This window comes from Heterocephalus glaber, unplaced genomic scaffold (assembly GCF_053883595.1).
Source record: "Heterocephalus glaber isolate CG9 unplaced genomic scaffold, H.glaber_assembly_v1.0 deba00001509, whole genome shotgun sequence".
NCBI lineage: Eukaryota > Metazoa > Chordata > Mammalia > Rodentia > Bathyergidae > Heterocephalus > Heterocephalus glaber.
Window position 1 is genome coordinate 32,211,219 of NW_028258325.1, and position 27,310 is coordinate 32,238,528.

Here is a 27,310-nt window from a genome sequence, read left to right on the forward strand (position 1 = left end):
AAATTACCAATATGAGGAATAACTATAAGCCCTACAAAAATTCCAAAGGAAAACAATTCATTCCAATAAATTCTACAAGTTGGGCCGGGGATTTAGCTCAGTGGTTTCGCTGCCTGCTGTGCAAGCGCGAGGACCTGAGTTCGATCCCCGGTACCAAAAAAATATTCTACAAGTTGGATAAAATAAATTCCATGAACGACAAACTGACAAAACTGACACAAGAAAAAAAACTGGTCCTATATCTGGTATATAATTAAATTAATAATTTAAAACTTCCAACCGCCACCCCAAATCTAGGCCTCTATTGGGTTTTATTTGTGGAATCTATCAAACATCTAAGAAATAATATCAGTGTCCCACAAACTCTTCCAGAAAATAGAGAACTGTTCAGTTCACTTTATGAGATCAGCATAAAACTATCTCACAAACACAGGTGCAAAAATCCTTAACAAAATATTAGGAAAGCAAATGCAGTTGTGGTTTAATATTCTTTTTAAATCAGTATGATTGACTAGATTAACAGAATTAAAGAGAAAAACCATATCATCATTTCCAAAGATGCAGGAAAATATTTGACAACATTCAATCCTACTTCTGATGTTTAAAAAAAGAAGAAAAACAACAAAAAAAATCTCTCAGCAAACAAGAAATAGAAGGGAATCTCTTCAACCTGACAAAAGGCATTTTTCAAAACCTACACATAAGCCCACAGTTCCTGGGGAGCCTGAATAAAGCCTTTCCCTCGAGAGCAAGGGTAAGGCAAGGGCACCAGTTCTTGCCGCCCTAACACCGAGCTGGACATCCCCACCAGCACAGTGAAGCAACAACCAGACATAAAAGGCCCACAAACGGGGAAGGATTCATGAACAACATGATTCCGTACATAATACAGAGATCCTAAGAAATCTACCCTCCAAATTCTAATAAGTTCAATAAAGTCACATCATACAAAGTCAATATATGCTTTTAAAAATTCTATTGTATTTCATATACTACCAACAAACAACTGGAAAATAAAAATTTAAAGAACACCACTTAGCACCATTCCCACCCTGAATGCCCATCAACAGACAAACCTATAAAGAAAATGCAGCACAGATACACAGTGGAATTTTGTTAAAGAACGAACGTGTGTCATTTGCAGGAAAATGGATGGATCTTGAGCCTATAATGTTAAATGAAGTAAGCCAGACACAGAAAGTGAACTATCACATGGTTTCTCTTATATGAGAAACCCAAAATTAAATAAAACAGTAAAAGAAAGGAGAGATGGTAGGAAACAAGGAGGCAGTTTTTGAAGATGAGAAAAGGAAGCAGAGGAAGGGGAAGGGAAATGATCAAGATGATCAAGATACAATGTACATATGCACCAATTCCCCCAAAATGAATGCGACATTATGGATCTCAAACATATGATAAAAAAGAATAGAGAGCAAAAAGGAATAAAATCAGGTCAAATCCAAATAATATTTATATCCAGACTCTTCTCTAAGTGGTTTTAGAGATTTACTCATTAGACACAATTATTATCTCTAAGAGGAAACCTAAGCACTGAGAGAAGAAAGCAGACAAACGTCTCACATGTGCTCCGCAGCAGGGCTGTGATCTGAAAGGCTCCATAGTCCGTGCCTGGAGATGCTACGTTCCACTGCTATTTCTATACTCAGAGGACCTGAGTTCTAGGCTGGCTCTGTCACTTACTACCTGAGAAATCTTGGGACAGCTACACAAAACTCTTTCAGCCTGTTTCTCCATCTTTAAAACTTGAATAATAAAAATAAATATCCTGCAGGGTTATTGTGAAGATTATGAGAAACCTCATCTAACATATCAGCACAATGCTGATATATAACAACAATGAATAATGGCTAATTTAGCTATTAATTCTGTACTCTGTAATAGCTTTTTTTTTTTCCTTGAGCAGGGTCTCGCCATGTAGTCCAGGCTGGCCTGGAACTCACTATGTAACCCAGTCTGGCCTGGAACTTGTGGCAATCCTCCTGCCTCAGCATCCCAAGTGCTGGGATTACAGGCGTGTGCCAACACACCTGGCTTGTAATAGCTTTAAGTAAGGTTATCTTCTGGGAATTAAACCCGGGGCCTCATACATGCTAGGCAAGCACCATAGCACTGAGCTACACTCCCAGCTCTTAAATATTATCTTAAAGGAACTGCAGGCTGAGGAAGTTGGGAATAAAATTTGAAAACAGTGAAACTCAGATCAACACATGGCCACAAAATAGACACTTTTCAGAAAGTTCTTACCTCTTTTTTAGCAGGAGAACTTTTGGGTTTCTTAGGAGTTTTTTTCTCTCCTTTCAATTCAACGGTATTTTCTTTTCTCTTTGAGGGCACAGGTTCTGTTTCTTTATAGGAACACTCTTCTTTTGTTTTCAGGAGTGCCAGCTTAGAACTAGCCTTCAGAGAAGAGGAATGTTGTGGAGATTCTTTTGAGCTTTCACATTTAGTTTGCTTATTAGGATTGTAGCTCTTTTTCTCTTTTGAAAATTTTTCTGCTTTTACCAGGAAGAAAAGATGATGATTATCGTTTTTTGAGAATGATACACAGTATCAACATTTTTTTCACCTTTTTTAAGCAAGTGATCTTAGTAATGGTTTCATATGGTGATTTTAAAACATTAATATTTTAACTAGCTTATATAATACTTTTTTTTTTTCATTTTTTGCTTGTTTTGGGGTTTTTTGGTACTGGGGATTGAACTCAGGACCTCATGCCTGCAAGGCAGGAGCAGTACCACTGAGCTAAATCCCCGGCCCTATAATACATTTTTTAGGTTAAATATTTGTATTATTACTTCTTTGTATAACCAGGTCAAATTAAGAGACATGTCTATCATTTAAATACAAACTAATCATGTCTTGATATAATACTACAAACAACATTTAAAGAGAAGGGTTTCATCTCCCAGACGTGCTGAAATTTACAGAGAAAACTTACTGACTAGAATATGTCACACAAAAATTTTGTTTGTTATACAGTCTGAAAGCTCAAAATATGCAGGGGTCAAGACCAAAAGATGCTATATAAACAGATTCACTTACAGGATTAAGACCATTTATACAGCCAGCCCTCAATATCCATAGATTCCACATTCATGGATTCAAACTACAAATTGAATTTTTTAAACACAATTGGGTCTGTACGGAACATGTACAGACTTTTTTGTCATCATTCTCTAAACAACATAGTATAACAACTATTTATGTAGCATTTACACTTTCTTAGGTATTAAAAGTAATCTAGAGATGATTTAAAGTATACAGGAAGCTGTGCACATCTTATATGCAAATTTTATGTCACTTTATATAGGAGACTTGTTCCCTCAGAGGTCCTGGAAACCCATCCTCCACAGGTAACAACGGAGAACCATACTAACAAATGGTTCAGTTAGGAACATGAAAGAAAAGCAGCAGAGGAGCTTCAGATAACCTGACAACTATACAAGGGGTGATCAAAATATATGGTGAATACTTAATTTTTTTTAATGTATTATAGTAGAAGATACATTGCCATTAATCCTTCCAAAATACTCTCTCACTTTTGAACATATTTATCCTATTGTTCTTTCCACTTTCTTAAGGAGTTCTGGAAGTCCTCTTTCATGAGTATCTTTAAGAAGTGTGACCAAAAACATGCACAGGCTGCTGCTGAGTACCATCCAACAGAAAGGCAGTCTTGGGCTGGGGATTTAGCTCAGTGGTTCTGCTGCCTGCCTCGCAAGCGCAAGGACCCGAGTTCAATCCCCAGTACTGGAAAAAAAACAAAAAAAAACAAAACAGGCAGTCTCATAAAAACATTACAGTATGTCTTCATCCACTTTATTTGCCACATCTGGCACCACTAAGACTTCTGGCTCTAAAGCCAAAATGACCGTGGAAGGTAAATGTTTTGAACTGATTCAGATATGAAGGCAGCCACAATAGTATACCTAAAAACATGAAGGATGACTCCTACAATTGCTTCAGAAAGTGGAAAGAATAATGGGATAAGTGTGTTCAAAGCAAGGGACAGTATTTTGAGGGGGATTAATAGCAATGTGTTTTTTACTATAACAATTTTTTTTAATTTAAACATTCACTCTATTTTTTATCATAGCTTTGTAAGTTGGCTCTATGATACTGTCCCTAACATGAAAAACTCAAAGCATCAAGTTGTCTTCACATGTTGCAATATATTCAGAAATGAGCATGATGCCAAGAGCCACAATACATTTCTCACAACAATCATAGAGCAGGGCTGGGGATTTAGCTCAGTGGTTCCATTGCCTGCTTCAAAGGCACAAGGTCCCGAGTTCGATCCCCAGTACCAAAAGAAAAAAATCATACAGCAGAAGGGCATTCACCATGAGTTAGTAACCAAATAGCTTTCAAAATATAGACAGTCCCTGGGTTATGATGTTTCAACATATGATTTTTCATTTTTCAACTATAACAGTAAAAATATATTCAGTAGAAAACATACTTCGAATTCTGAATTCTGATCTTTCCCCCAGCTAGCAATATGTACGATAGATGGTATTCTCTAGACACAGTGGCGGCGGCGGCAGCAGCGAGATACTGCACTGCACTGCTAAGCCACAATATCTGCAAGATGGGAGTATTCAATGTATTTTTCCACTTATGTTATTTTTGATTTATGGTAAGTTTATTTGAACTTTACCCTACCATAAGTCTAGGAACGGGCATATTTAGAGAACATGCTCTAATCATTTTATAAAATAATGTCCACTTAGCAATACAATTATCAAATAGAATGTTTAAACAAGGTTATTGAAAGTCCTACAAAGACAAATGCTCTCTCTTACTTTCCTGTTAGTATTACCTTTTGGAAGATATTTACGTTTCTCTGCTTTACTTAAATTGGCTTGGACAGATGAAAATGTTTCTCCCTCCTCCGTATCCTTTCGGGCCTAAACAAATTTTAAAAGTGTCAAATGTAACAAATAACAGGAAAGCCATTATCATCACAAAATCTGTTGTTAAAATGGATTAAAAGTTTTCAGTACAAGGGTCACCTTCCAAATTAGCAAGACACTATAATCAACTGGCATTCATTCATCCACAAAGTTTCTATGGCAAATTAAGGATGTTTTATTACTTCATTTTACAAAGCAGGAAACAGATGGAAGTTTATAAGAAATACATCTATAAAAAATTATCCCATTTCATCCCAACTGTCAAGTTGGAAATGTACACCTATGTCTGCCTCTTTTTCAACTCTCAAATTGTGAGCATTATGCAATTAAAAACTAAAATCTAAACCAAAAAGACCAAGATGAATACAGACTGAAGTGTTTTTTTGTTTTGTTTTGTTTGAGACAAAGTCTGCCCATGTAGTTCCGGCTGCCCTTGAACTCACTGTGTAGCCCAGGCTGGCCTCAAACTCATCGGAATCCTCCTGCCTCAGTCTCCTGAGTGCTGGGATTATAGGCATGTGCCACCACACCCAGCTGAAGTTCTAAAGAACAATGAAAGAGTACTTTCTCAAAAAAGAAATAGATATATCCAATCTCTCCACTGTTCCCACAAACCCCCACTTTATAAAGAGGTCACAAATTAGGGTATGTGACACAGTATGTAGTAATCTGAATTAGAATATCTGGTAGGAGTAAGGTTTTTCAAATGACAAAGTCCCTATCACTCCCTACTGTCTTATACCTTTGTGCTTAGTCTTGAACCCTAGTAATGCCTACATTTATAATCTTCTCCTTTAAAGGAAAGAAGTAAAATCTCTTACAATAACCAGATATTGATACTGATAATTATATTAACAGAATGTGTTTTATAAGAAATACAGCTAATCGGCTCTTTGTTCTTTCACAGTAGGCCAAGCTGTAGGGTGTACTTCTTTTCCTACTTTTACTTGGTCCAAATTTGCTCAAAAGAACCTGTTTCTTTTCCTAATTTTAATAAATGAAAAACCTTGCTTCTGTTAAAAGAAGGGGAGGGATGAGGAGAGGGGGAGGGGAGGGGGAGAGAGGGAGAGAGGGAGAGGGGGAGAGAGGGAGAGGGGGAGAGGGGGAGAGGGGGAGAGGGGGAGAGGGGGAGAGAGGGAGAGAGGGAGAGAGGGAGAGAGGGAGAGAGGGAGAGAGGGGGAGAGGGGGAGAGGGGGAGAGAGAGAGAGAGAGAGAGAGAGAGAGAGAGAGAGAGAGAGAGAGAGAGAGACCCAAACTCATTTACTGAAGATCAAGTGACTTTTCAAATTTAAAAAAAAAATCTTTAATACTTCCAGCTACTCAGGAGGCTGAGAAAAGAGGATCCTGAGTTCAAGGCCAGCCTGGGTAACCTAGCACCCTGTCTCTAACTTTAAAAAAAAAAAAACCAAAACATAATTTCAAAAATATATTACTGAGACTTATCTTGATAGATCTTAAGGTTAACTAGAAATAACAAAACTATATTTCCTGTGAAGATAGTAAAAAGGAATTTTAAGCATTATTCACTGAGCAAATACATAAGGACACCTTGGGATAAAAAGTACAGTTCACTGTTTTCTGAAGAAAGGTTCTAGTTCATTTTGATTCTTGCAAACTTCTTTTAGAAAATATAAAATGAGTTTCTCCAAAAGCAATTTTAAAATTAAAATAATTTAGCTTTTTTCCAGAAGAGCTGCTCCACATGATACCTCTAGAGCCTAGAATACTGGAATGGAGAGGAATTTTGTTCTATATTGTATATTCAGAAGGCAAACAGCCCAATGTAACGAACGTCACCTTTTTGGTCTTGGGTTCCTCATCCAACATGGCTAATGTTCTGGCAAACTCCTCATCTTCATGCAGTTGTCTCTCCAGCTGTAAAAAGTGTCAGCACAGTGAGATGCTTTTTTGCTGTTGTTCATAAATTAAGACTTTGTGGAAAAACTAAAATATTTCCTAAAAAATTACCCTGACAAGGTAAAGGGTTGTAGCTCAGCGGCACATCTGCCTGGCAAGCTCGAGGCCCTGAGTTCGATTCCCAGTACCAAAAAGCAACAACAAAAAATTATCCTGATAGTTTTTCACTGGACACTATTAATAGTCAACCATCACAGGTTTGTTTCTAAAATAGTAGATTTCAGAACATATATTTTCTAACTTTGCAAGAATGAGAGAGAAATCCAGCTATGTTTTTATAGTGATAGTTCTTCTAAAATTTGAAGTCTACAGTTTTCTCAGAATGGTCCTACTGCAAATCTTACAGATCTTATTTACATGTATTCTAAACTCTAGAAAGATCTCTGAAATAAAATTCAACCTAAGAGAAAAATCACCACCTTGAAGGTGCAAGAAAAGAAAGTCTAATAAGTCAAGAAAATTATATATTTTCATTGTACACATAGTAAGCATATACAAATGTCATTGTCACTTATCATCAAATTCCTATTTTCAACTAAGTCAAATGCATTTGTTTTAACTTTTGAAAGTTTAAGCCATTGTGTCAAAAGTTTTCCTAACACGTTAATAAAACACACATTCTAGTTACTTCACTATTATTCCAAATATTTTCAATTTCAGCAGAATGGAGCCATTCCAGAAGAAAATGTGCAGCAATAGAATCTATTTTCTACTATAAACTTACTGGGTTTGTCCCCTGGTTAAATGGCCTCACATAACAAATATTAAGGAAAAAAATACTTTCCCTACATTAGTCAAACAAAGGCAAAAATCCTCAAAATCCACCTAATCCAAAAGAAAAGGTTTAGAAGTTGACATATTCTTGATGAGAACACAGTAAGCAAGCCTTTTCCTGGTTATAAAATGAACTAACAAGAGTATAGCTCAGTGGTAGAACATGTAAATAGCATTCACAAGGCTTTGAGTTCAATCCCTAGCAACAAAAACAACAAAACAAGCTAAGCGGAACTGTAAGTAAGCAAGACAGAGACATATTAATACATTCTCTTTTACCTATCATTTCTTTACCATAACTGACCTATACATCTAATTGATAAAACAACTCAAAAATCTTAGTCACAGAGATGTCCTGCAAATCCTAAACCACCAGTAGCCTTGCAAGGATTTATGGTTGAATTCTATGCTATGTTTCCAAAATTTCAACTATGTAATATAGATTTTATACTCGGAAGGCTGAAGTAGGAAGATCACAAGTTTGAAACCAGCCTGAGCTGCATAGCAAAACCCTGTCTCAAAAAAAAAAAGAATTTTAGATGTTTTAGAAAACAGAAAAATTGAAATAGTTCCATTAGAAATCATTATTGCTGATTATGGCATCATGTGATCACGAGTTTTATATTTTAACACAATGTTTAACATAGCTAAAATGTGGCATTTAAAATACTGACTTGAGCATTAGATATTGGACACATATTTACTAAATATAAAGATATAAAAATGAGGGGAAAGGAGGGGAACTCAGCAGGATAATTAGGAAAGAAATCATAAATCACTAATACTTTAAAAGACTAGTTACCCAAACCAAATTCTGAAAGAATTTAATAAAAATGAGAAAACAGGGGGCCAGGGATTTAGCTCAGTGGTGCCGCCGCCTGCCTCGCAAGCAGAAGGACCTGAGTTCGATCCCCGGTACCAAAAAAAAAAGAAAAAACAGAATTATGTTACAAAGCAATACTCCTGATTTGGAAAGAATTGGTTAATCCTCCACTATCTGGGACAGGTCAGAAAAAGTCAGGTCCCTACTTCACAGTTTAACCTAGCTATTTATGACACCTTGCTATCTGCAGATAATGTAATTCAGGGCAATCAAATATGTTAGAAAAAGATTTTGAAAACACAAACTACAAACTGCCAAACTAATAAAGTGGGAACAGTCACAAGTTCAATCTGCTCTAGGCCAGGCACTAAGATGCCATGATAGCTGTGAGACATAAATATCACTGCTAGATGGCAACTATAGCCTATAGAGAGAAGACACTTAAATCACAATTACAATAACGATCATGGCAGCTGTAAGGAGAGAGTTCTAATAGAGTAGCTCAGTGTGTGAGAAAGTGGCAGTTAAGCTAAAAAACAGAAGACAGATTCAAACTGCAGGTACCTAGGCCTGGACCCTTGGATACAGATGAGCACTGCTCCTTCAAATATTTTCTTTATGCCACAAAACACCAAGCTCTCCTGATCTTCCTCCTTCACTAGCCACCCTTTCTTAGCCTCCTTTTGTTTTTCTTAGTCTCCTTTATGAATCATCTCTCTCTTCCTGATCTCTAAATGTTAACAGTGCCCCAGAGCTCAATCCTGAGATCTATTTCTTTTCAGTTTACATTTTCTCCCCATGGTTTAATCCAGGTGCATTAGTTTTAATATCATTCAAATGCTCATAATTCCTATCCTCAGCTTAGACTTCTATTTACCCTGAGCTGCAGACACCTCTATTCAACCACCTACTCTGCATCTCTATTTACAAGTCTATCAAACATCTCAAACTTAATGTGTCCAAAACAGAACTCTTGATTTCTCTACACCAAACCTGTTCTGCATCCTGTGTTCCAGCCTCAGTAAATAATATCACCATTTAGCCAGTAAGGCACATTCAGGATACGACCGCTTTTTACCCCCTCTTCCATTAACAACCTACTACAAGCCAGGGTCTTCTCTCACTTGTCCTACAAACTGCTCTGCTTTTGCTCTGGCCCCACCATGGTCCATTAGCATCACAGAAGATCTATCAAGTCTCCTCACGTCTCTATTCAAAACTCCACTGGCATCCTATCATAAGAGATCAAAATCCTACATCCTTACCATTCAAAGTCCTCTTAGTTATTATTAAAGTCCTGTCATGACTTAAGAGAATGTACTGCTGGTCATTTTTCCAAAATCACCTCATCCATTCTCCCTCTCCATCACTCTTCTCTAGCCATCTGGGTCACCTGAACACATGAAGCACATTTCTACCTCACAATACTTCCACCTGCCATTGTTCCCTCTGCTTATCTTCCTCCCTCAGTACCAGCACCACAGCTCTCAGTTATCACTTCATTTCTGCCACAAGGCCACTTCTGCTGTGCAAGGCACACCACGTGGAAACCCTGTACCATGGGTGGTAAAAAATTTTTTTCCCACAGTCAAAAAGTATAGGAAAGTTAAGAGTTTACTGATATGCTGCAAGAGCACAGCAGGCAAGTTCCAGGAGGAGACTGCACCATTAGGGTGAAAGGCTGAGCTCTCCAGAAGGGCTTGAGGGTGAGAAATATGAATGGGGTGATAAACAAGCATTCCAGGAAGGCTTCTTCAGGTCAGCCTGTACTTGTCTCACAGGAGCATCTGCATTATGTCAATAGTTATACAATAAAGGAGCCAATATGACCCACTACTTTGGTCCTCATAGAAGGCCCTTGCGGCTCAAAATAAGGACACCTGTGCACATCAACTCCAAGAAAAGGGTCGCAGGCCAATGGGAAGAAATATATGTGTTCCCCATGACAGACACGCTTGCGCTTTCCCACGCAGCTCAGCATGCACAGAAGGTGGTGGCCGCCTGGCACACACTGGCTCGGAGGAGAGGCTGACTGCAGCTACACTGCCACTCCAGAGTAACGTTTTCTGCTGCTTAGCCTCCACACTTCCTCAGAGGGACCTTCCTCACTGCTCCAGTAGAAATAAAACACTCATAATCCCACATACCCCAAAACTATCCCTTTACTTTTATTCCATTACATTTTCTTTCTTTTTTTAACTTCAAAACCTTTAATACCTAGAACAGTGCTAGGCACTCGGTAAGTGCTCAATAAATACTTTTTAAATTAATATATGGTTTTACACCTCCAGAGAAACTGAACTGGAGACAGATTTAGGGGTCGTCAGCATATATGTAGTTGATAAAGCCACAGGAATGGGTGAGGTTGCTCACAGAGAACATAAAAGGGCTATGAGCACATTCAGTCATTTTAAATATATTACAGGAGCCTCCCAATCAAAGAACTCTAAAGATAAATCGTTAGTAAATAATTACCCCTTACTCTCATCATTTATCTTTGTAGAAATTTTAATTTTTCATGTATTTATTTTACACACAACCTATGATGAGGTTCAATTCAAAGTTAGAATGGAACAATCTTGACTGTTTGCCTGGCTAAACTAAAGAGCAAGTCATAATACCAAATTATTAGTGATATCTAAGTGAAATGTCAATACCTCTGCATCTTCATCAAGTTGTAATTGCTTGGCGATGGCTTCATCATTTAATCTGGAATCATCTGTGTTTTGTGAAGTCTATATTTGAAAGAAAATCAAGCAAGAGCAGCATAAACCTTAAGTTAAAAATAAGATTTGTCTTGACTATAGCTGATTAAATTTACCAATGAGAAATAAGTGTACCCATAACGACCACAAACCATACCAGACAGAAAGTCAAATTCATGACTACTCCCTGACCACATCCAATTTCCTGAGCAGAGATCCCACAGACAGATGGTTCTTACTTCTACTGATGTGTTCAAAAGAAGCACACTCCCACACACAAAAAACCTGAGATTAATGTCTTCATTTAAGAAACAGCCCAGAACACTGGCAAACCAGTGACAGAGAATGATGGCGATAATGAAATCAGCACACACACACACCCCATCTGGGATGCTTATCTAACTCAGGAGGCTACTCTCACTATCATTTATCTCTGCTTCCTAAATGGCTAAAAAAAGATCACTCCACTACCAGTCAAAGGAAGGTCAAAAGTACAGCATAGGTATGCTCTAGCTCTATAGAAAGTCATTTATAGTCTCATTTGGGAACAAATGTATTGTCTAATTTTCCATGGCTGAGGTCAATAGTAAAATGAGCTAGCATTCTGAAAATTCAATTTAAATTCTAAGAATTACAACTTTTTCTTATGGTTCAAATAATTTTTCCTGGGTCAGGGATCTATCTCACTGATGCTGCGCCTGCCTTGCAAGCACAAGGTCCTGAGTTCAATCTCCACTACCAAAAAAAATTTCTTTTTCCTGTTTTCAAGTTTAAAAAATTAAATATATCATATTTTAATTTCCTTTTCCTCTAAAAAGCAATACATTTTTCCATAATCAATGGAAAATTGTTTTCATTACTAAAAATATGTAGAACTGTTTATAACATCCTAACTTCTCTCATTAATATCAATGAGTATTAATTCTGACCTTTTTTTTTTTTTGAAACAGGGTCTTATTATGTAGACCAAGCTGAGCTTGAACTTGGCATCTTCTGGCTCAGCCTCCTGAGTGCTGAAATTACAGGTATGCAGCACCATGCCCAGCAACCTTCAACATTCTTGCTTGTATACAGAACACTTACCTCTTTTCTTTTGCTTGCCACCATCTTCTTATCTGATCTTTGGACACTGCCAGTTCCAAAATAATCCAGCACTGATGTGGGTGTGAGTTTTATTGGTGATAAAGGTTTATTCTTGTTCTTTGTGTTTTCTTCACTCTTCTTCATGTTGGATGTCCCAAGGTAAGTATTTGTAGATCCTCCATTCTCTTTTGCTTTAGAGGCTGTCTTCTTACACATAAAGTCATCGTCTTCATCTTAAATGGAATACAACCAGGTAGTATTTTTTGGATAAATGTCAACTCTAATTATATAAAGCAACCAATTCTACCAGCTTTATAAAGAAAATATGTAAGAATTTTGGGGTATTAATTTTCTTTCTTATCTCCTGAATTCAACAGTCAACACTATATTTACTAGTGCCAGACCTGTAATACACTGCCTTCCCCAATTACTACCCAGAGCACACAAATATTTACTGAGCATCGATTCCATACTAAGCACTGAAGATACAGCTATGAAAAAAGAAAAGACAAAAACTTTGTCCTCATGGAACTTTACGTCTACAAGAGAAAACATGCACAAATAAACACAATGTCAAGTTATTTGTGCAATGAAGAAAAGGTGAAACACGGTGAGAGAATTAAAGAGTAATGAAGACCTTTTTGCTAAGTGGTACAGAGCTTACCTAGCTCATGGGAGGCCCTAGGGGAAGTGGAAGACAGAAAGGAGGGAGGGAGGGAGGCAGCCACCAGCCTTAAAGTGAGTGTGCCAGCAGGTCACTGTGACTGCAGCCCAATGAGGACTACTTTGCAAGAGTTCAGGTGAAAGAGGGAGGAGTCAAATCCTGTAGGACTTCCCAGGTCGCAGAAAGAATTTCAGGTTTTCTATAGAAAGGGAATTCACTAGAGAATTCTAAGTAGAATAGTGAGCAAACCACCATTAAACCCTGCCCTTTGCAAGGACACTGCAGAGGGTGAGAGCAGGGAGACCATTGAAGAAGCTACTGTAAGAAGATGGGTTAATGACGTACCAACTCCCCACAATGCATGTAATCACTATGTGCTCCAAACGTGTACTAATAAAAATAATTAATTTTAAAAAAGGAGGAACTATAGTTCCAGGTCATATGCTGACTAGGCTGGGTTTTACAGAAGTGGTTAACAAGTTAGATTCTAGTACACATTAAAGGTGGATTACCTACCAGCATCTAACCATTTACTTATAACTTTACATTTTATCTTTTTTAAAAGATTCCATATTGGGAGGGCCGGGGATTTAGCTCAATGGTGCCGCTGCCTGCCTCACAAGCCCAAGGTCCCAAGTTCGATCCCCAGTACCAAAAAAAAATCAAAACATACAACAACAACAAAAAAATCACATTCTGTAAATGTATTTTATACCTAAAATGTACCAATAAACTTAATGGGGGGGGGGAAAATTTAAAAATTTAAAAAATTTTTTTAAAAAAAGATTCCACATTGGGGCCAGGGATTTAGCTCAGTGGTTTTGCCACCTGCTGCGCAGGTGCAAGGACCTGAGTTCGATCACTGGTACCAAAAAAAAAAAGATTCCATAAACATTTGGTTTTAAGTCTTTCTACACATTCAGGACAAGGCTTCCATAAATAGAAACCCTAAAAATGTACCTCGAAGGAGCCTCAGTAAATTTTTGCTTCATTCAATGGTTCACAACAGAAAAGGCTTTTCAGTTTGGCCCACTAACAAAAGAAACCCAATAAACAGAAAACCTAAGAGTCACCGTGAAGATGAGATCATCATGGCAATAGGAGGGTTCGCTGCATGAATGTGGAATATAGACCCATATCTGAGGGGGTCTTACTTCCTGTCTCAGGGCCTCCTCACTCAACCACAACATTTGCCAAGGGCCTCATGCCCCGGCACTTTGTACTCCTAACTGGCTGCTGTCTAAAATGAAAGTAACTGATGATACATTTGAATAAAATCAACAGGATTTAGCTTTACTTTCTAAGTATATTAAATTGAAACTATAAGCTTTTACAATGCCTAAGTCTCACAGGCTCCTGATTATAACTGAAGAGTAACCTGCTATGAAAGGAAGAGTGTAGTAAATATCTCTGAGGAAGCTCATACCATTCACTACAAGTTCACTCTCTCTCATAACTTACAGCTCACCCCACCCTTTGAGGGCCTACAATAGCCAGGTACACTTAGGAGATGGCTGCACACTCATGGCTATGATCAACTAGATGTGAAGCAGGCACCTGATCAAAGTGTGGCCAGCTTTATTTAACCTTGATCAGTCTGCCAAACTAATGTGTATAAACCAAGGTGCCAAAAGTTTAGTCTTATGGGCCAATAGCCTCCTCATAAACTCCCCATTTTGCTTATTCTAAGCTAGATTTATTCTCCCTTAACCTGCAACCAAAAGATTTTAATTAAAGCATACCTGATTTACTTACCTTCAAAACAGTCAATCTACCTCCAAGCTTAAGTTAAAAGTTCATCCATAAGCCTTTCTAAAGCACATGGAAGGGTTGACACGCTTAGCAGATTTCGGTTTAGATGCATGTTAACAAGAGTCTAGGGCCAATCACTCATCCAGCTATTCTCTTTACTGACTATCAGTTCTTTGCTGCCTCTTTGCCAGATGTAGAACGGTGTTTGATTCACACAGGTTTGCAAAGGCTAGGCAACATTATCACCATGCCACTAAGAAAATCAGCCACACGAATCACCCACAATAGTCCTAATAACTGTTGAGGATGTAATCTGAAATGCCTTTACTTTTCTCTAAAAAATTAACAAAATGAATTATTATATTACAGACACTCAAAAAGTATTTTATAACTGACGGCTATTTTATGCCCCTACACTCAGTTAAGCTATAGCATCAGCAAACACACAACAAATTACTTTATACAGCCAGATGTGGTGGTACATGCCTATAATTCCAGCTACATATTTGAAAGGCAGGAGGATTGTAAGTTCAAGGCCAGCTTCGACAACTTAACAACCCTGTCTCAAAATGAAAAATAAAAAGGGCTGGAGATGTGGCTCAGTGGAAGAGCACTCCTAGGTTCCACACCCAGTGATGCAGAAGAATGACACTGTCACATCACTTCATGACAAGAACACTTTCTGAGAAATGTATCACTGTGCAAACACCAGTGTGCTTACACAAACCTAGACAGTGCAGCCTACTACACATGTAGGCTTCACAGCATACGTAGTGGACAAAATGACACGAGATTAAGCCAAACACCAGAGAAAATGATACAACTAAGACACGTGGAAAAACGGTACCTGGGCTATAACATGGCATTCTGCTTTATAGTAAACACTCTGATTTCTTTTAAATAAGATGAAGGAGTACATTCTATAATAATAATAAACATATAAATTGGTAAATATATAAACATCATTTACTTTCAAGTATGCTGTATTGTACATGATAAAATATGCTGCACTTTTATATGACTGGCAGAGCAGTGGGTAACACTCCATTCCAACCCACTTCCCTACTCACTGAGTGGGTGAGGTCAGCTACTACAGAAAACAGTCTACAGGAGGACAAGAAAAGGTGAAGAAAAAATAAGGGATGAATACAAGATAGGCTCATAAAGGTAGCCTCAACTCTAACAACGGCAGCACAGATAGAGAGGAGGGAAGAGTGTTTATACTATGGGAGAAAAACCTAAATACCTATAAATATTTTCAACCATGTAATGGAGTTCTATGCAGCAATAAGATTACCATGTACATTTACTAATATAAAATATTGATGTATATTAAATATTAAAAGGTAGCATGACATGTTTAATGATATAAATTATCTGTAGATACATGTATATAACTTTTACATTCATGTTCTAAAATGTTTAGACTATAAAACATAGCAATTTGTATCTCTAAGTAAAAGACTAAGGTAATTTCATGTTCTCTTCCTATCTTTTTCTCCTGTATATTAAACACCTTTCTTTCTAACCTTCACCCAATATTCTACATCAAACTGATTACGTCCAGGAAACTGACCCCCTGATCCAGAAACAATGCTTTCACTCTCCCTCCTCTCCATTCTGCTTGGCTAATTTCTGTTATTTATCACGTCTCTGCTTACTCTCCCACTAGCTTCACAAATTTTATAGTATCTTTTTATCTAATTACTATTATAGTTGCCATTACCAAACATTAAACTACATGTCAGCACTTTATATTATCTTTAGCCAACTCATCCTGTCTCTTTATAATACAAGGACTCCCATCTTCCACATTCCTAACAAACACATAGAAGAGGCTTACATACATACTTCCAAAATTCAACAATGTTAATATGATCGATCCCCTTTTTCTTTACTGAATAGCAATATTGTGCTTTTCAGAAAAGTTCTTCATTTTATGAAGCCAAAATACTTCCTGTGAATCCCATCTATTTTCCTCGACCTATCCTCTGAAAAAGAAACAAAAATGTATCTACTTTTCACACCATCATAATTTCTAGGCCTTCTTCCCTATAAATAATAAAGCACTTTTAAGTACTCAACATAGATTACTGGAAGGTTAAAGCACATGGAAGGGTTGACACGCTTAGCAGATTTCGGTTCAGATGCATGTTAACAAGAGTCTAGGGCCAATCACTCATCCAGCTATTCTCTTTACCTGACTATCAGTTCCTTGCTGCCTCTTTGCCAGATGTGGGGTTGTTGGCTTTATTTTGTTTGGAGTTTTGGTTTGGTTTGGTTTTGGCTTTGGATTTTAAGTTTTGGTTTTTTGAGACAGGGACTCACTAGGTAGCCCAGGCTAACCTCAAACCTGGGATGCTCCTGCCTCAGCCTCCACAGTGCTGGGACTACAGGCCTGCATCACTATGCCCAACAAGATCAAGTTTTTAATAAGGCTAAGTGCCCAGTATAGCACCTAGCCATGTTCAGACAGTCAATAAATAATAAAGTAGTATTCTCTAGTGAAAACAACACTGAACCAAAAGTCTGGAAAACTATAAACTTCTTTTTTTGTTTTTTGGTACCAGGGATAGAACTCAGGATCTTGCACTTACGAGGCAGGTGCCAGTCCCACTGAGCTCAATCCCCGGCCCCTAGAAAACTAAAAACTAAACTTCTAATCGATCTTTGACTTTATATATATGGGGGGGGGGGGTGCCAGGAATCGAACTCAGGGCTTCTCACTTGCCAGGCAGGTTCTGCACCACTGAGCTACATCCCTGGCCCACTATTTTTATTTTAATGATCTGAACTTCACAGTCTTTCCCTGTAAAAATGTCAAGCCAGACAATCTTTAAGATTTTTCCTGTATAATTTTGGGATTCTGTGAACAGCCATATACATTGTTTTATGATAGTCAATATTCATGAAAAGTGCTAAGTTTGTAATAATACAAACACAACTATGAAAGTATAAACTAGCATGACTTTTCTAGAGAGGAATTTAGGAAAACATATCTAAACCCCCAAAGAAGTTCATCCTACACACCGTGTAGAGATGAAGCATTCCACTTCTTTAACATTTGCTTGTTTCCTACCAACCCTAAGTTTGTTTCTGCCTTGTCAGAAGTGAAAAGCAAGCTATGTTCTCTTCTCCCTGGAAACTTATAATAAAATAATAAAAAATAGATCTAAGTCAAATTTCTGAGAACTAGTTGAGAATCATGGGCAACAGAATACTTAAAACTTCCCTTTAGGATATTTGTCTCATAAAAACACCATCTATTTTTATTTATAGACAACATAATCTCAAATGTGGTAACAACAATCAAGTAAACTAGAATTATCCATCACACAGCAGAGGAACTGCCTGGGAGACAAGATTGTTTTGCTCCTCTGAGTGACTTACATTCATTTATTTAGAAGGCTAACAAATGAAAGAAAGAAAGTAATGTGCACGTCCATGTAGAAATCTGTTCACAAGCAAAGAAGGAAAAAATCTAATTCTGGACTTCATACTGCTCAGAGCTTGGCCTTTCCAAACAGATCTCTAAATATCTTTATTCTATCATCTTCGTTCCTTTGGTCTGGAGCACAACAAAATCAAATTAATGAGGATATCTCATTACAGAGATTAAAAATAAATTAGCAACAAGTCAAAAACCATAAAGGGAACCTGCGTGTTTAGAGCCTTTTTCTATGAAGTTCCTTTTCAGTACTTCCTTGAGTCAAAAACCTGAACTATCATGGTGGTCTTAAAAGTAGAAAAAGGCTCACTCACAGGCTATCCTGCAGGCGGCCGGCACTAAGCGTTGGGCCAGCGCCTGTAACCATGGAAAATCCAGGTATCAAAATTGACTCCAGAGGGCCGGGGTTAGGGTTAGGGTTTCGCCGCCTGCTGCGCAAGCTCAAGGACCAGAGTTCGATCCCCGGTACCAAAAAAAAAAAAAAATTGACTCCAGAAAAGAGATCCTAACAGACCAGTAGCAATGGAAGAAATTGCAAAAGTTACCAGAAACCTGTAATTCCCTACAATGCAAGGCTCAGCTGATGTCACAGGCTAAAAAATCCTTCATGAACAAGAGAGATCAGAAGCAACATGATGGACTCAGAAGCTCATGAAAAGAGGCCACCAGTCCCAACGTCTTCAAAACAAGACATATCACCTCACGTTACCAGTGTTGGTGAAATGAAGCATTATTTGTGCGGCTGCTGTGCAGCTCTCAGCAATATAGCAATCACATTTCCAGTTCAGAAGGTCTTCTTTTGGCAGCAGCTTTATGGAATCAAAACCCGTAGTGCGGCTGCAATACTTGAAGGAATAACAGAAGCCATTTTCACTCCATTGGAAAGAGTTCAGACATTGCTTCAAGACCACAAGCATCATAACAAATTTACAAACACTTATCAGGCCCTCAGGGCTCTGAAATGCCATGGAATTAGAGAGTATTATCGAGACTTGGTGCCCATTCTTTTCCATAATGGATTCAGCAATGTTCTTTTTTTTTGCCCTTCAGGGTCCCATTAAGGAGCATCTGCCTACTGCAACAACTCACGGTGTTCATTTGGTTAATGACTTCATCTGTGGAGGTGTATCGGGTGCCATGTTGGGGTTCTTGTTTTTTCTAGTTAATGTTGTAAAAACTCGCATACAGTCTCAGATTGATGGGGAGTTTCGGTCTTTCTCCAAGGTTTTCAAAACAATCTGGCTAGAACGGGACAGGAAACTGACAAACCTCTTCAGGGGTGTCCATCTGAATTATCATCAGTCCCTCATCTCTTGGGGCATAATCAATGCAACTTATGAATTCTTGTTAAAGACCATATGAAAAAAGTCACCAGTGAAGTGAATAGATCTAAGAAAAATATAGTTTGACTTAAGTTCAAATTGGCCCCAGTACAAGTTGGTGTCATTGAGTCCAGACCACAGTGAATTATGGGAAGGCCATTTTCCCTGAGCATCAACAAAAACAAAATAAAAGGTTTCAGTAGGAAACTTTTTTTTAAAAAGTATAAAAAGGTTCACACATTCAAGCCTTCAATAATCATTCATTGATTAAGTGGATGGAAGAGAAAATACACATACCATCTCTGACCATTTATGTGGTACATCAGACATTCTTGGCATATCAGCCTAATGAAATAAAATTTCTGAGACTGCTCTTTATCAAAAAACATGAGACTTCATGAATCCTCTTAGGATCAAATGGAGTTGGTTATACTTTTAAAATAAAACTATTTTATAATTTGTGGGGGCTAGTGAGGTAGTTGGGTAAGGATAAATAAGAGAAAAAACATTTTGGCTTAAAATAGGATGTTATCCACTTTCAGGGGCCAAGTCCACTGGACCTCAGTGAAAAAGAAAAATTAGGGAGAGGGTTTTGACAGCTGGCCAAGGTACACTACCCCAGACATGCTTACTGCCCTACGGCATGATGAGAACAACAGAAGGACAATGACTGGCCGCAGGTGACCAAGTGATTCCACACTCCAGCTTCCGCACTCCTTCACCCACCCCTTTCCCCTCCCATGTGGGGCGGGGTGTTCAATGCTAGACTCACATCAAAGCCAAATACAAACCACTTCCATATCCCTTTGCAAGCACCTAATGACAATCTTACTGTTTTGGCTTCCGGAACACAGTCCTGTGTCTCATGGCAAAGTACATGTCATCAGTTGTTTTGTTTTGTTTTGTGGGGCGGGGGTGGGGTTGTTTTTGAGACAGGATTTCACTATGAAGTTCAGGCTGGCCATGAACTCACTATGTGGCCCAGACTGGCCTCAAACTCACAATAATCCTCCTGCCTCAGCCTCCCAAGTGCTGGGATCACAGGTGTGTGCCACCACACCCAGCCAACTTGTTCATTTTGAAAGATGGTTCAGGGCCGGGGATTATGTCAGTGGTTCTGCCACCTGCCTCGCAAGCACAAGGACCAAAGTTCGATCCCCGGTACCAAAAAAAGAGAGATGGTTCAGAACCTCAAGAATCACTCTAGATACCATAGTGCTTCATTATTCACAGTTCCCACTTTCAATTCTCTTCCCTCACCACTGGCCATTTAATTTTCTTCAGTTCTCTTAATACGGACTAATAAATGAAGCCTGAAGAACAAATCAGCCAAAAGATTTTTAAAAAGCATCGAACTCTCCATGGACATGTAAATCTGCACATAAAACTGCTAAAAGTACTCCCAGTGGCCTTTGATAAAAATAGAAGAAGTCCTTAAAGGTTAAAGGAATGGAATCCTAACAGTCAAAAACAGAAAAGGCAGATTCCCAATTACAGAATTGTAGAAGAGGAAAGATTCAGCAACAATGCTATGAAACAGTATAAGCAGGTGAAAGGGAGGCACAGGATACTCAAAAGAAATAGACAGAGAGCCAGGGCTTTAGCTCAGTAATTCCACCGCCTGCCTCGAAAGCACAAGGCCTGAGTTCAATCCCCAGTACAAAAAAAAACAAAAACACAAAAAACAACAACAAAAAACTACATATCCAAAGTTTGATACCTAAAAGAATAATTATAATGAAAATATTTGCCTTAACATGAACTCAGAGAAGGAAGTTATCTTCCAATAGAAGCAGACAGAGATTCACTGAGAATACAGGAAGGCCTAAGCCCCTTCGCTGAGTTACTAGATTAATAAATGAAATGAGTACTAAAAACATGGGATATCATGTGGGATTTAGCTCAGTGGTGCTGCCACCTGCCTCACAGGCACAAGGTCCTGAGTTCAATCCCCAATACAAAAATTTTTTTTTAAAAGGGATATCTGAACTGAAAATATCCACAAAATTCTCTTCCAGTAGCCATAGTAGAGTTCTAACTCCATTACTGACAGGTAAGCTGAGTAATTCTTCCTGGTGGGGAGCTCACTATGTGTTGTGGATATGTGCTAGGATATGTAGTAGAATCCCCAGCCTCCACCAATTAGGTGCCATAGCATCCTCCAGTTGTAGTAATCAAAAAGCCCTCCAGATATTGCCAAAGACCCCCTGGGAGGTAAATCCCCCCCCCCCCGCCCTTGGTTAGGAAGCCCTAATTTATAGCAATATAAAGAAATACAAGATAACAATAGTTTCTAAGAAGCTAGGTATGATAGTGCATGCCTATAATCTCAGCACTTGGGAGCCTGAGGCAGGAGGACTGCCATGAGTTTGAGGCCAGTCTGGGGTACATAGTGAGTGAGTTCAAGGCCAGCCTGAACTGCACAACAAGACCCTGTGTCTAGACCTGCCTGTCTCAATAAAAAAAGTAATTAAAAAATAATAGTTTCTAAGATTCCTAAGTAACTGAACAGCTATTCTTTAGACTTTATTTGTCCCTTTATGCTAAACAATTTTGCTGATGACTCAGAAAGAAATATAAAGTCTATCAGACATTTAGAAGGCTGGAGATGTAGCTCAATGGAAGAGCACTTGTCTAGCAAGAATGAGCTAGGAATCTTCTGAAAGAAACACTGAGTAGGCTGAGGGAGGGTGAGGAAGAACACAAAGGTGGGGAAGGAAAGAGAGGAGGAAAGTAGACTAATATATTAAATTATGAAAATGCCAACTGCAGAAATTTTACAGGAAGATGCTACTCAAAAAAATGTCAATATGCATGTACAAGTACAGTTAATAAAGCTATGTAAGGCAAGGAGCTTAGTGAGGAAACATTTACTCAGGTGATTTAAAGATAATGTTAATCTAAATACTTCATCCAACCTCAAAAATTCTAAACTTGGCTTCTTTTATATAGAATCTTAGGTACAGATTCATATAATTTTTAACAAATGTAATCAAATATAATATATAGTTCTTGGTTTTCTCTCATTTCAAGGAAATTTTCTACCTCAATCATTCTAGGTTTTCCCGAAAACATCTATGAGAGCACTCTATCATACACAGAACCTACTTCTTCTATTTATCTCATACATAAAACTGTATGTCTCCAAACAAAAAAAACATTGAGATCAAAACTGTATGTCTCCAAAAATTACCAAAGAAAATATTATACAAACCTCATAATATTTTTTGCTATTCTCCCAAGTTGTAGGTCACTGATCATGTATGGTAACCTGGAGAACACAACATTCTCAGTTCTCCCCCTACCCCATTTAAACACTCACCAAATAACTGTAACATCAAGAATATTATTAACTGGCTCTGGAATTATGAGCTGAATTTAAATTACAGGCCATAAAAAATTTTCAAGACAGGAAAAAACCCACCTTTTTTCCAATCAAACAGCAGCCTCTAATGAAAGTGCACAATAAAAGGTCAAGGCCTCTCACTTCATTAAACAGTAAAAGTAAATACGTTTACCCAGTACAACAAGTATTTGGGTTTTGATCAACCTAGAAAACCATTTTACTAGAGTCAATGGTTAGCTATAAAAGTATTTATAAGCAATTTTTCCTTTTCTTGTAATTTGTGCAATTAATGCAGTTAAATTAGTTTTAAAAATCAATTCTAGTAGAAGACAAACTTAATCTAACAAGGTTATAATGAAAAATATTTGTAACGAAGCTAAGTGGTAAGCCTATATGATACTGTATCCTAAGAGGCTGTATAACATAAAATACTTGAAATATCTATTACTTCTTATAAAAATAGAATGTTAGTCATACATTTTAAATTTTTTCATAGCCATAATTTTACATTTTTTAATAAAAAAGTAAAAACAGGTGAAATTAATTTTAACAATGTTAGCCAGGCATGGTGGCACACGCCTGTAATCCCAGCCCTCGGGAGGTTGAGCCAGGAGGATTGTGAGAGTTCAAGGCCAGCCTGGGCTATATAGTGAGTTCAAGGCCAACCAGAACTACATAGTGAGACCTTGCCTCAAAAAATAAAAATAATAATAATTTTAACAATGTTTTACTTGGCCAAATATATCCAAATTACTATAATTTCAACAGTGGTTGATACTATAGAATTAATGACAGTTTACATTTTGTATGAAGTCTTTGACATCTGTATTTTAGAAGTAAATTCTATTGTGAGTATTTAATTATACATGACGCTACAGGATTCAGAGAGTAAAATGGTTACTATAGGACACTAGTGGCGAACCTATGACACACATGCTGCAGCAGTCTGTTTGGATCACTGAAAGCTCTAAAAGGTTCGCCGTCACTGGTACAGGAAATCAAATTAACCTATACATCACCTCACATAGTTACTCATTTTTTGCTTTTGCTTTTGTGGCAAAAGCAGCTAAAATCTACTCACTCCAATAGTATACAACTGTAATAGAGTCCTCTTTCACACATGAGCTCTCCTGACCCATTCATCCTGGGTATCTGTATCTCCCCATGTCCTACCTCCACCTCAGTCCTGGTAATCACTATTCTAGTCACTCTGAGTATACAGGGCCAGGGATTTAGCTCAGTGGTTTCGCCGCCTGCTTCACAAGTGCAAGAACCCAAGTTCGATCCCCGATACCCAAAAAAAAAAAAAACAGATATACACGGGGCCGGGGATTTAGCTCAGCGGTGCCGCCCCCTGCCTCACAAGCGCAAGGTTCTGAGTTTGATTCCCCGGTACCCCCTCAAAAAAAATAAAAATAAAACCAGATATACATGATTGTGTCTACATACAGTTCCTTCATGCATTCATCCTTGTTGGATATTTAGGCTGTGTCTGTATCTTCACTACTGCCACTAATGCTGCAATGAACGTGGAAGTGCAGATTATCTTTAGAAGATGGTGATTTCTTTTAGCTACATCCTCAGAAGAGGGACTACTGGGCATATGGTAGTAGTATGTTTAATTTATTTAGAAATCTCCATATTATTTTCCATTGTGGTGGCTCCAATCTACATTCCCACCAACAGTGAAAAAGAGTTCCCTTTTCTCCACAACCTTGACTTTTCTTAACTTTTTGATAACAGACATCTTAATGGGAGCGAGGTCCTATGTCAGTGGTTTTGATTTGCATTTTCTTAATGATTAATACTGTTGATCACCTTTTCATAATCTGTTGACCACTTTTATGCACTCTTTGAAGAAATGTCTAGTGAAATCTTTGCCCTTTTTTTTTTTTTTTTTTGGTACCAGGGATCGAACTCGGGACCTTGCACTTATGAGGCAGGTGGCAGACTTTGCTCATTTTTAAATTGGGTTATTTATTGTTCTACTAAGTTGTATGAGTTCTTTATGATGTTTAGATATTAATCCCTTATCAGATATCATTTTTTCCTAATCCATAGGCTGCCATTTCATTTTGTTGCTTATTTCCTTTGTTATGCAAAGTTTGTATTTTACACTTAAAACACTCACAATTGAGGATAATCATATTTCAAGTACCCCACAGCCACATATAACTAGCAGTTGCCATATGGAACAGTACACACCTATAACAAAAATGAGTCAAATACTATTACTAAATTTCTAAAGAGAGGAAGGAAGGAAGAAAGGGACATAAAGAGAATTAAGATGTGTTATGTACAAGTATCAGCTCCCCATCATTATGTACTGTAAACATGCACTAATGAAAATGAAAATTAAAAACAAAAAAAATTTCTAAACCATAGTAACATAAAGTACCTAAACAAAAGCAAAATGTCTTTAATAGCACATGTACACTGACAATGGAGTCAAATCATAAGAATACCAATTAACACTAATAAAACATTTATTATGTGCTAGACCCTATGTTAAATGTTTTTCAAGCATTGTCTCATTTGATTATCATAAAAACTACTGGTGCAAATACTAGCAATATCCCCACTGTATGTACAAGGAAACCAAGACATAGATAAGGTAAAGTCAAGATTTAACCCCAACTGTGACCTTAAAACACTACACACGCAATATCACAAGAAAATGACAATAAAAATCAAAGGCATTTTTAAAATCAGAATACAAAAAACAGATATAAAAAAAGATAAAGTATGAAATAATAAAAACTAGTTTTTGGAATTAACAGGCCTTTTAAACTGAGTCATTATATAACAGGTTTCTATAATATGCTCCAATCTCCAAACTATATAATTTTGGATTAGAATTTGTATTTTTAAACTATTATTTCCACAAATATTTTATTTAACCTTATATTACTAATATAAAATGAAAATGCTTATTAAAAATTATAGTTTTAGCTTAAAGAAAAAAATTATTTCAATATCAAAGATTTTCCAGTAGTGTATTGATTTCAAGAGTTATACTTTTCTGAAAGTCTCACTGTATTTATTTGTCATGCTAATTTCATTGTGGACTTTTTAATAGTCTCATTCTCTTTTATGGAAGGAAGGAGGGCTTATCTTCTTCCCATTTACCTATCATTTCAAAGAATGAAAAGGTATGCTAAATAGGCAAGAATAGAGCTACTCTCTTTCACATATTTCAATTCTAAGGAAAAGAGGATGCTATATAATATTGAACAACATATTAGATAGGTCCACTCTACTCCAAGATTTTCAGCTAAAACAAAGACATAAGGCATACCTTTACATGTACATGCCATTGGCAAATGAGACAAACACTACCTAATGGTCATAAAAAGTTCAGATAAAAAGCTGGACATATCTTCAGAAAATAACATTCAAAACATTCCTCTAAGTGGGTGTGGTGCACACCTGTAATCCCAGTACTCTGGAGGCTGAGGCAGCAGGATTGCTGTGAGTTCGAAGCCAGCCTGGTCTACACAGCAATTTCAAGGCCAGCCTGACTACATAGTAAGACCCCATCTCAGAAAAAAAAAAAAAAATTCTCCTTCTGAAATAAACAGTCCCATGTTAAAGAAGGTCTGTGATCAGAGCTCAGTCTGATCCCTTTGTGTACTTAAAAATCACAAGATAACGATGGCCTTGATCCACAGTTGAAGGCCATGACTGTCTGCATACTAACTTTGACATTTTCAGGGTGTCCCTGGAAAGATTGATCACACACCTTCAGTTACATAACAAACCTATTACCAGACTGCTTTCATTATCCCTCCCACACATTCAAAACTTCTCAAAGGTGCCCAGATCTAAAACAGGGATAGACTTAATTAAGAAAGAGTGCATCTGTACAACATGCAGCGCTGGAGCAGATAGTCACCAAGAGAAAAGGTTAAAAGTATTAACCTGCTCCTGTCCTAGGCAAGAGACACATCAGCTTACTAAAAATCTTCTAAAATTATATTTACAGCTTTTATATTTTTTTCTCTAAATAATGTGAACAACATCAATAAATATCTCACATACCCTATGAAGTTCATCTGTGGGAGTTTTTTTGCTTTTCTGTTTTCTTTTTGACTGCCTACTAGTATATGTGTCAGGTACTGGATAGGGCCTTTATGTATACATCATCCTCTATTTCTCTGGTTATGGTCTCCTTTAGGAGTTAACAATGCTAGAATCAAAATGACCTCACCTCTAACTTACATTATCTGAGTTTCTCCTCCCCATATGACAATGTAACTCCAAGATCTTCTCATCTATTAAACAATTATTTGCACTATGAAATCTTAAGACCAGGGCACAATTATTTATAAATGTCTTTTGCTCTTTGAACACTTTTAAGAGGGATCAGACAAATTAAGTACAAAACAATCTTCTTAAAAAAAAAAAAATCACGGGCCGGGGATTTAGCTCAGTGTTCCGTGGCCTACATCGCAAGCTCAAGGACCCGAGTTCGATCACTAGTACAAAAAAAAAATCAATGCTCGGTGCCACGCATGCCTAGCAGGCTCAAGGTCCTGA

At 37.6% G+C, this 27,310-nt stretch overlaps 1 protein-coding gene and 1 pseudogene across 5 annotated transcripts in view; one reads left to right on the top strand and one right to left on the bottom strand.

Annotated features, from left to right (window-relative positions):
- Positions 1-27,310, bottom strand: part of Rfc1 (replication factor C subunit 1) — an 85,840-nt gene that overhangs the window by 32,560 nt on the left and 25,970 nt on the right. For 3 of the 5 annotated variants that reach the window (XM_087187481.1, XM_087187479.1, XM_087187477.1), the window contains exons 6-10: positions 12,240-12,472; positions 11,109-11,186; positions 6,735-6,812; positions 4,844-4,931; positions 2,266-2,516 (exon numbers count right to left, since the gene is read on the bottom strand). In XM_087187481.1, coding sequence (XP_087043607.1) covers positions 2,266-2,516; positions 4,844-4,931; positions 6,735-6,812; positions 11,109-11,186; positions 12,240-12,455 — 711 coding nt within the window. In that variant the 5' untranslated portion in view covers positions 12,456-12,472. The remainder of the gene's footprint in view (positions 1-2,265; positions 2,517-4,843; positions 4,932-6,734; positions 6,813-11,108; positions 11,187-12,239; positions 12,473-27,310) is intronic. The other 2 variants (XM_087187480.1, XM_087187478.1) reach the window with 1 other exon arrangement.
- Positions 18,614-19,465, top strand: LOC106008203 (mitochondrial nicotinamide adenine dinucleotide transporter SLC25A51-like; annotated as a pseudogene).